We start from the raw sequence: 10,054 nt of genomic DNA, 5'->3' as shown, positions 1-10,054 counted from the left end.
CTCGGGTGCGCTCTCTCTCTGCGGTGGAGATCAAAGAAACGCCTAGGAGTTCACGGGGCGGGCCCCGAGGATCCTCAGATCCTTCCCTCCTCTCCCCAAAGCTTCCCAAAAAGCAGGTTGGTGTCCGCCGGCACTGGGCGGCACTCTGTCTAGGGGTGATGACCACCTCACACCAACTCCTCAGCCAGCTACCCCCACACCCCACCTCCCGCCCCCTGGACTAGGCCTGCAGATTCCAGGGCCCTACTTGGCTACACTTTGGAGGGGGTTTGCGAGAATACGGGAAAGGGGCCGAAGGAAGGAGGAGGGGGAGAACTGGAAAGAAAAGAAATAGAAGAGGTGTTGGGAGGAGGAAGGGGGGGGTCGGAATCCTGCTCAGGCACTTTCTTGCTTAGTTGCCGCATTTAGGGTCGGGGTCCTGGGCCTCTCAGGCATCCCAGCTGGGGCCAGCCGGCACGCGGGAAAAGGGATTCTCTTTTCCCGCAGGAGAACAGTGAAAATTTGCCTTGGGTGGCCAATTTTCTCATTTGCCCCTATTAAAAGAAAAAGCCCAAGAAATTCAATTAAAGCCACCCTGGCCAAGGCGCTATTTGAGGCATGAATGTCTCCCCTAAAGCTGCGGCAATCATGTGGCATTAGACACTTCCGGAATCCTATAGCCAACCTGAAAAATCCCAGACCCCCTTTTTCCCTAATTTTTGCTCTGATCTGTAATTTTATCCACATTTGCACTAGTTTGAGCATTCTGGCTCTCCCATCTGAAAGCCTGCAATTACTATATAATTCTTCGCAATTTCAGATGTCCTAATATGGACTGTAATTTTTGCGCAAGACAATTTCCTGCTATTTCAAGCATCAACATTGTCAAAGTTGTATGTACATAATAAATGGGAATATCAATGCATAGTTTTTAGCATAACATCTTGACTCCTCGATAATTATATCCGTTCGGAGCCTACGCAGAATTAGCCTGAATTGCATGGTAACTGCTGCTGCTTTAAAATTTTTAAAAATTACTCATAATTTTCCCAAAGATTACCAAGATCTCGAGTGCACAATGTCATCAGCGTAATGAAGAGTAAACATTTATGCTAATAATCTGCAATTTTTTTCATCAGCTATAAAGACAGAGGCTATATAGCCGAAATTTTCAGTCCTATTCTGCAAGCGCAGCGCTGCAAAAAGCCTGCGGCGCTCGGAGGCGTCTGGTCCTGGAGACCTCTTTCCACTCTTTACCTCAGGATAGGAGGATGGGGCTGGGGGATACTTTTTGGTTTTCTGGTTTTGTTTTGCTCTGGTTTGGTCGCTTTTGTATTTCCTATTTTTCCTTTTTTTTTTTTTTTCTTTTTTTCCTTTTTTTTTTCTTTTTTGCCTTTTCTTTCCTGTCATTCTCCCAGCCAAAAGCCGCCTTCGACCCTTTTGATTTGATGTAGCAAAGATTGTGTCCAGATTATCTGAAATTGACACTGAAGAAGGTAAGGGTGGAAACCGGTTTCATTTTTCAGAGGGTTGGAAGGCTGCGCTGCGCCCGCCGCAGCGGCTCCCGCTCCGGGAATAGGAGGGTGGGGGGAGTGATTATGTATGCACCAGCTAATTCTTCCATCAAAACTTCTTGTCAGCGATGTCAGGATTATTTTTTTTCCTTTTTATAAAAACACTTGATGTTTCAGGAAGTGTTAATCCCTGAAGGTTGGGGGATGAGGGAGGGGGTAGGAAAGGAGTGGGTGGGGGGGTGACAGTTTCTTGAACCTGGGGAAGGCACCCTTTAGAGCCGTTTGCCAGTCTACACTGAATTGGGGTTTGTTGTAGAGCTGGGACGGAAGGAGGGTTTCTTTGAGTCATGGGAGAGAGAGACCCTTACCCTCTCTATTGCATTTGATAGAGGTTTCTATGGCCACGAGGGATGAGAAGCAGAAAAGTCCGCTTTAGCCTTTGATTTCGGGGTGTTTAACCCAGGCGGTGGGATGACAAAAGCTAGAGATTTTTGAAATCGGTTTTTTAAAGATACAGAATGAAAGACATGAGTAGCAGGATAAAAATATATAGCTAGGGGCCTGGATTGCTTCTTTCCTCCCACTTTTTCTTGGGATCGAGTTTCGCAGGCTTTGTACCCAGCACCCAGACCTACCTTTCTTCTGGTGACAAAAATTGACAATTTCTTCAAGGGGAGAGATTTAGTTGATTTCTACATCAAATGACTCTAAGAGTAAATTCATACTTCTGTGCATATAGATGCGGGGGATTCTAAAACTTTTTGTGGCTCTTTAAACTAGTGCAGAATAGGCAAATCTGGAGAGCCATCTGACCTAGCCCAGTGCAGATCTCAAAAAGAAAGAAATAAAAATAAAACATAACAATCAACGAAGGAACGTTGTGAATTATAAACATGTTTCCAATGTTGTATTTTAAAATATTGCCTAGATTTAGGAGCTTGATTTTTCCATAATTAGACCACTACTAGCAGGGCCACTCAGTCCCCAGCTTATGAAACCCAAGACCAGTGAGGAGGGGGCTGGGGATTGTTGTTTCTGTCCCTCCACCCCCACCCTTACCCCTTTTAGAGCGAGTGTGTGAGAGAAGATATTAAAGAGGTATCTGTTGTTTGGCAATTTTGCTAAGTCTGTCTTCATTACTTCGACGCAGTGCATTTGCTAATTTGGAGGCCCGGCCATTGACAAGCTTGCTTCATACACCTGCAAGCAATTTGCCGGCTCCGGTACCGGAGAATTGCAGAGATGGCAGCTCGCACCTATTTGATTTTTTTTTTTTCTTTTCTCAATGCACAGCAAATTTGGCTTTCAGTGCGTTATCTCTTTTGTTAATGCAAAAAGATTCCCTGGGCGAAAAAATTGCTCATAATTACCAGAGAGATGGGGAAACTGCATTAGAATAAATAAACCTGAAATTACTGTAATTATGTTGTGTTTGATGGGCCCGGCTTGTAATCAAGAAGAGAATACAGTGAAATGATGCTGACCCTCTTGGGTTTGCAGCTGTACGCGCACTTTGGGGTCTTTTTTTGCAGAAAAGAGTCATTTTGATAATCATTAAGCTGTGTGTAACCTATTTCAGAAGTGTTTTAAAATGAGGTTCACATTTTTTGAACAAGGGGAAAAAAATCCCAAAATTGCATTTTGCCATTACAGACTCATACATAAGGAAAGGTTGTGTTTTCTAAGTGACAATTGTTAAGACATAATATTCAAAATCAGTATTTAATCATTATAATGAGGTATTGTTTAAATATAACCACCTTTAGATTATTCATAGTTTAATTAATATACTCATTATGAAAATCTTTGAATCAGATATTTGATGAACTACTTGTCAGTAACAAGGCAGCATTAATTAGACCTATATTGAGATTAACATTTTTTAAAAGTACAACCGTTTATAATTATAATAGAGCCTAACTAAAGACCGCCTTCGTTGAGCTAAAACTAATAATTTCTCTATTTGAACTGTTAGCATGAGATTATTAAATTAGTATAAGCTAGTATCTCAACGTATTAAAATCCGCTTGACCAAACAGATTTTGCCTGTGGCTTCAGGCGTTGGGCCCTGTCTGCCGTCTGGGGTACCAGAGTTGGACGCTTGAAAGAAATCTGCCAAAACCTTCCCGCTAGCAAAGTCACATTTGGCAGGGGAAACCAAATCCAGGAAGGTCCCTGTCCCCGCGCCGGAGCCCAGCCCGGGAAAACAGTTCCCTCTTTTTAGCTTCGACACCCGCTCGCATGCATCCTGGTCTCCAAGGTCCGATCACCCCCCCCCTTAGCCCTCCAGGTTCTGGGGGCTTGTGGGAGAGGAAGAGCCCCACTCTCAGGCCCAGAAGGAGCCTCGAGGTTCCCCGCTCCATTCCCCACCACCTCCCCTGCTCCCTCCACCATTCCCCCCCTTCCCCTCCCTTTCCTAAAGGGCGTCGGAGAAGCCTGGCCCATCCGATCTTTCACCAGCACCAATTGAAAAATGGGTGATTGTCATAACACAGATCACTGCCTTCCCCTCTCTGCTTCCCACCGCGCGCTGCAAAGGGGCCCCCAAAGACGGAGCACCAGCCCCCTCGGGAAGCAGTGTCGGAAGGCGAGTTCGAGGGAAGCGGGAATCTTTCAAAGCAGCCCGTCGGGGCCCGTAGCTTTCCTGAGCGCTCTCAGCTTGCTGTGGGGCCTGGGGCTGAGGCTGGTCTGGGGCGCAGGAGGAGGGTGCCAGATTGATGCTAGCGGCTCAGAGCCCACGTTCTTCTGGAGTGTACTGATCAAAACGGTCCACCGGAGGTGCCCCTTAACCGCCTGGCCTTGGGACTTCTGCGCTGGAGGGGATGGGGGCTTGGCTTGACAAGCTCTCAGGTTCCGTCGAGTCAGCGGAGCCCACCTGCCCCTCCCTCCTCACCTCAGCTTCTGCTAGTCGCAGAGAAAAGCCCGGGGTCATTAGGCAGGAATGGGCCTCTCGTTATGGATGGGCCCGGATGGGTGGGAGTGGCTGTGGAGGGGCCCGGGTGGCGCCTTGGGGCTGTCCCCCGTAGCTCACTGATTGATTGGGGGGTAGCGTGACAGACGTGTCCTTCCGGCCCCTTTCCTGCGTCTGGCCTCGTCTTTTCCGCGTCGAGATCCAGCACCCTGCGGGTAAGCAAAAGCCGGGAGGCCAGATCCCGGCGTATTCGAGGGGCATAGTCGGGTGTCTCCACTTTCAGTCTTCCAGGCCCCCTGCAAGGTGACTGGGCACAGGGGGCACTTACATCTCACAGGGCGGCTGCTTGTGAGCTCTGCTTTCATCTCATTTCAGACGACCTTCACAGTCCCTTTGGTTCCTGAGCCCTGGCTCTGCCAGGCCGCACCTGTTCATGATTCCCCTTCCCATCCCCCCGCGCGGGGGGGGGCGCGGTGGGGGGGGGGGGGGGGGGGTGGTGCAGGAGTTAAGTCTTGAAGAATGGTCCCAGCAGGGGCTTCGTATACCTCCGCCGTTATCCTGCTATGTCTGGAGACAGGAGTCGCTGCCCCTGCCTCATCTGTCCCCAGAGGTGGCAGTCTGCTGCCTGGCCCCAGCACCCCTCACACAGCACACCAGACAGCAACTCTTTCTCGAAACCATAATTTTACTGTCTCGGAGAAACTTTATAACTTATTTACAAAGTTCTTCCCCCACCCCCAAGATACAAAGCAATAAGTTAACATTCTCAATATAAAACTAAACTTTGACATAGAGAACACAAAACACGGTTGATTTCATTTGATCACATTTTCCAAATTTCACAAGAAAAATGTCAAGATTCTCATTTCACAAAGCATCGGGTTTTACAGCCACACACAACAGAAAAAAAGCTAAGCTTGTGCAACATGTTTACAGAATAATAATTAATAACAATAATATGTACAGCAATTAGATCCTGCACTGGAGACTGTGCATTCAGGGTGGTGACTGGCATTATTCTGCGGTCGAGCCTCTGGGGATTGTTGTAAAGCTGCTTTCGTCTTACTTTAAAGCCCACCGGCATTAGGGTACTGGTGCACCCCTGCACGTTTTCTCTCCCCGCCCATCAGTCCTCTCTCTCCACAAGGGAAGAATTAGGATTTTCCTGCTTAACCAGGCAAAGCGATCAAGCGTTCTTCCCGAGATGAGGAAATCGTGTTGGCTTCATTTCTTTTTCTCTCTCTTTTCTTTTTAAAATAATACGGGACATGTAAAAAATGCAAATCATTCGGTTCCAACCTCTCCATACCAGCGAAGTACAAAAGTTACTATATAAATTAAAAATCACCAGGTCCTCCTTATTCATTTTTCCGGGTGCGTTTAAAGTAATGGGTACGTTTGGACCCTGCGCTCCTCGCGCCCCACAGAACCGTGAACTGACCGAACATTCAGCCTCAAGCGAAGTCCATTTCTCAATAAATAAAACCCCCTCCCTCCAATTTCCCCTAATCCCCGAACGAGCCACACAGATGGTTAGGCAGGCCCAGGAAAAGGTCCGAAAAGACAAAACGTTCCAGGATCCGGAGCAGGGTGGCCCGGTGGACCAAGCCTCCTCCGACCTGGTGACTTTTTTCAGCGGCCGAAGAACGAGGACAGCGGACGGACGAGAACCTCGACTTCGTCAGCGCACAGATACAGAGCGAAAGGAGACAAGAAACGGACAGGACAGAAAGAGCTTTTGCTTTTTCTACATTGTTTTTTGTTTTGTTTTCCTGATAGTCCCATACAGCTGAGCGTCGGCGGTCGGGTCCGGCGGGATCTTGCTGCGGCTCCCGCTGTCTCAGGCCGCTGTGCCTGCGCTTCGAGGCCACTCTGCTGTCACCGCGCGGCCGAGGCCGGGGTTCGGGCAAGGGCGTGGGCGCCAGGGAAGTCGCCGAGCCAGACCGCGCGGCACTCGGAGGAGGCGGCGGGCGTCCTGCCTTTACTGTTCCTTCTTCTTTCCCTCTGGGCCCTTCTCCTCCGGACCCACGGCACGCGGACGGGGCGGATGGACCGGGAGGCGAGAGGGGCCCGGGCAGAGGGAGACGGGAAGGAGGCGGGCGGATGCGGACGCGCAACCTCACATGAGCTGGGGTTGCTGCATAGCTTCTTGGTGCGCCGAGGGGTACCACGACGTGTAGCTGGGGATGTAGGAGCCCGCGCTGCCGCCCGAGCCCTTCCCGGAAGAGGAGTTGGGGTTCCAGCCGGGTGGCACTGGAGGAGAGCCTGCAGACAGCGCCCGGCCGTTGGCCAGCGCGCTACCCTCCAGAGCTGCCCCGCCCTGCTTCATCAGCTTCTTGAACTTGGAGCGCTTGTTCTGGAACCAGATCTTGACCTGCAAGAGCGGACAACAACGTGACTCGGTCTAGGTCCATTGTGCCTACCTTGGTCCTGGGGAGATAAGGGGGCCGTGGGACAGCGAGAGAGGATACCCCGCGGGCCCCTGCCCTGCGCGACCTGGCAGCTCCCTGCTGGAGAAGCATACACACCCCCCTTCCCCCATAAGAACCGAAGGCTGGGAGGCTCCACCGCGGGCCGCCGGTGGCCGGCAGGGGCAGCTCTCTGAGAGCCAGGGAGCGTGGTGGTGAGCGGTGCAGGGATCCAGGCCTTCGCCTGCCTTGGGACTCAGCCCGAGCCCGGCAATCTTTTGGGGAAGACGCGGAGCCTGCATAACATCGAGGCTTCAATTCCAGTATGAACATCAATAAAAGAACCGAGTGGAGAAAAGAAGTGGAGGAAATTTATTTCCAGTGTGACCCGCCTTCTCTTTGCGCCATCATTTCAGCCCTTGAGCAAGTTGCGGGCTGATTGAGGAGGCCACAGGGTTTTGTTAAACTTTTCATTTGGACTCAAATCCACCTTTCCTTAGCGTCTCCTAACTCTGCTCCAAATCCCGGCCCGGACGTTGGAAACCCGCACCAGTCGTGATCAGAACGCCCAAGGGGCCCCCGGAATCTTAGAGAAACCAGGGAAGGAAGGTTCCGTTTCTCCTCCAGGGTCTGGGACTTGGGAGGTGAGAGGGCGGAGGAAAGGATTCCCCCTGCCAGCCCAAACCGGTGAGAAGGCGGAGGAGGAGGGAGACAGAGGCTCGGGCCCAGGCCAGGAGTGATTAGCCACACACTTTAAAGGCAAAGAAGGGATTAACCCCCGCGTCTATTGTTCCAGTTGTTCGGGCACGTGTGACCTCAGAGTCCCCAAACAAAATGCCTAGGGAAATCCTTCTTGTGCCCTAATCAGATTGTCCAGGAACGGAGGGCAGCGACAGAGCCAGGGCAGAGAGAACTGCGGAGGAAGGAGAGACGTTGCGAGAGCCGGGGTGGGACACACACACACACTACACACACACACACTACACACACACACACACAAACACACACACACACACACCCCGACCCCTGACGCCCAGAGAGCAAGAAATGAAGCTGCGGGTGCAGGTTGGCCGCGGGAAGCCTGCGTGGCGCCACAGTGGGGCAGCGCCGAGGTACCTGCGTCTGCGTGAGTCCCAGGGAGGCCGCGAGCTCCGCCCTCTCGGGCAGAGCTAGGTACTGAGTTTGCTGGAACCTGCGGTTCAAAGCCTGCAACTGCAAACTGGAATAAATCGTCCTGGGTTTGCGGATCTTTTTCCCCTTGCCATTGAAGCGCACTTCACCGCCTTCCACCACCGTGCTCTTCTCGGAGTCAGCCCCTGGAGGGACAGCAGAAGTGGGGGCCGTAGTTAAGGCGAGTGACTGCCTTTAGTGCGGGGAGCCCAGAGCAAGTGACCGCAGAGGGGTGGCAGAGGCAGGACCAGGAATGAGAACGCTCAAGAAACTCCGAAAGCCAGGGAAGGGTCCCGCCAAGTCCAAAGGGCCCGACCCCGGCCGCTGCAAGCGGACTGGGGCAGTTCCCAGGCGCGCAGCTCCTGCCTTTGCAGGGAAAGTTTGCTATTTTTACAGGCGGTAGTTGAGGTTTAATTACCCTTAATTGCATACATTGTTTACGGCGCTACACAACAAATAATTACCGAGACTAATAAGTGCACATGTGGGTTTCTGTTTTCCACCAAGGCATTGTGTGCTCGGCTCACGGAGCCACCCAGAGGCCCAGCCAGTGCCAGGGGACGCTCTCGGATTTATCCTTTGCTCGATAGTTGCAAGTTGCGTGGATATATATTTTTAAAATTTCTTTGCTATGACAGGGATTCATTTACTGATACCCAAAACCTTTCACTGCTCCGGCGCCCTCCCCACCCCCATCCCATGTCTCTCTCCTCCACTCTTCTCCCTCCTTTCTCTCTCTCTCCTCCTCCTCCTCTCTCTTCCCCCCCTCCCTCCCTTCGCACCTCTTCCTCTCCCTGGCAGGCGCACGTACCTGGGTCCTCCAGGCGGCTCTGGGCGAGGCTGGCGCTGCCCGGGTAGGACTGCACCGAACTGATGTAGGGGCTGGACGCGTGGCTGCTGACCGAGTTGACGTAAGGGTAGCCCAGCGGTCGGGAGAAGGACGAGGCCGAGCTGTAGGCGCCGTCGGGCTGCGAATGGCCCGCCGAGTGTAAACAGTGCATGGAGTAGTGCCCGTGGGACATGGGAGAAGGAGACATTTGCTGGTTGGGTGGCCCAAACTCCATAAACACCGCCTTGCCCGACACGGGGCTGTTGAGACTCTCTGGCATGGTGGTCATGGTCATCTCTTCTCGCGGGGTCTGGGTGTGGGTCTCTCTCTCCTCTGCTTCCCTTTTGGGGGTCTCTGTGTTTCTCAGGACAGGAAGGAACCCAATTTAAGCGTAACAGGGGTTTTCACTTTCCATTCATAAGAAAATGGAGTTTGTCTCTTTGAAAAGTCTAAGCATGATGCTGCCGAGCTCCCCAAACTCGCTTCAAAGCTTTGACTCAGCCAAGGTCATAAATATTCATGAGCTGGCGGAGCTGATTGGTCCGCTGTCTTGCATAATCACCGGGGATTGGTCCGAGGCGCTCCGGCTCCGCTGGACTAGAGCGGGCGAGGCGTCCCGGCCTCGGGAGAGACGCATCCACACCTCTCGGCCGGGGCTCCTCTGCAACAGAGCAAGCAGCGTGGGGCGCACAATGGGCTGCGGCGTCCGCGCCGGGACCTCCGCGGCCCGCGGCTCATCAGCCTCCCGCCTCCCCGGCGCGCCTTACTTCCCAGAAATCAACCAGTGGTTCGGCGCCGCCGCCCACCCCCTCCTACTGTCCCCACCCTCCGCCCACCCCCAACACCGGGGACCAGGGCAGTTTCTCCTAGCAATCGCCAACCGGTCCGGTGCAGAGCTAGGGCGGCTCTGGAGCCCGGCCGCGGCCTCCCGTACGCGGAGTCGCGCAATGGGGGCGCCGGAGGCGGTCAACAGAGCGCTGTCCTCCCGAGAGTCTCGTGCCTAGCGCAGCACTCTCCCGGCGGCGCCTCCCTGTCCTGGGTCCGCTGTGCCACATCCCTGGGGGCGGGTTTGGGGCCCTCCGGCCGCACTCACTCACTCGGCCGCCGCGCCGCCGCCGCTCCCTAGGGCCCGCTCGCATTGCTCCAGGCCAAGCTGGCCACTCCAGCTCGAGGCTGCACCGGTCTGATTAAAACAGTGCGCGCGGAGAGCCAGGAACCCGCGCTTCTCCTCCCAGGAAAGGCG

At 53.1% G+C, this 10,054-nt stretch overlaps 1 protein-coding gene across 2 annotated transcripts; it reads right to left on the bottom strand.

Annotated features, from left to right (window-relative positions):
* Positions 1 to 5,513: 5,513 nt before the first annotated feature.
* Positions 5,514 to 9,269, bottom strand: DLX1 (distal-less homeobox 1). Of its 2 annotated transcripts, XM_024732899.1 has the most exons (3): positions 8,794 to 9,269; positions 7,929 to 8,128; positions 5,514 to 6,778 (listed from the first exon to the last, which is right to left on the bottom strand). In XM_024732899.1, the coding sequence occupies exons 1-3, from the start codon at positions 9,104 to 9,106 to the stop codon at positions 6,524 to 6,526; spliced, it is 768 nt and encodes a 255-aa protein (XP_024588667.1). In that variant the 5' UTR covers positions 9,107 to 9,269; the 3' UTR covers positions 5,514 to 6,523. The 2 variants fall into 2 exon arrangements, with proteins under 2 accessions (XP_024588667.1, XP_024588668.1); XM_024732900.1 differs by lacking the exon at positions 7,929 to 8,128 and having other exon boundaries at positions 6,702 to 6,778; positions 8,794 to 9,106.
* Between the last annotated feature and the right edge of the window lie 785 nt (positions 9,270 to 10,054).

This window comes from Neophocaena asiaeorientalis, unplaced genomic scaffold (assembly GCF_003031525.2).
Source record: "Neophocaena asiaeorientalis asiaeorientalis breed wild unplaced genomic scaffold, Neophocaena_asiaeorientalis_V1.1 scaffold96, whole genome shotgun sequence".
NCBI classification, from domain to species: domain Eukaryota; kingdom Metazoa; phylum Chordata; class Mammalia; order Artiodactyla; family Phocoenidae; genus Neophocaena; species Neophocaena asiaeorientalis.
This window is presented reverse-complemented; position numbering and strand designations above follow the sequence as displayed.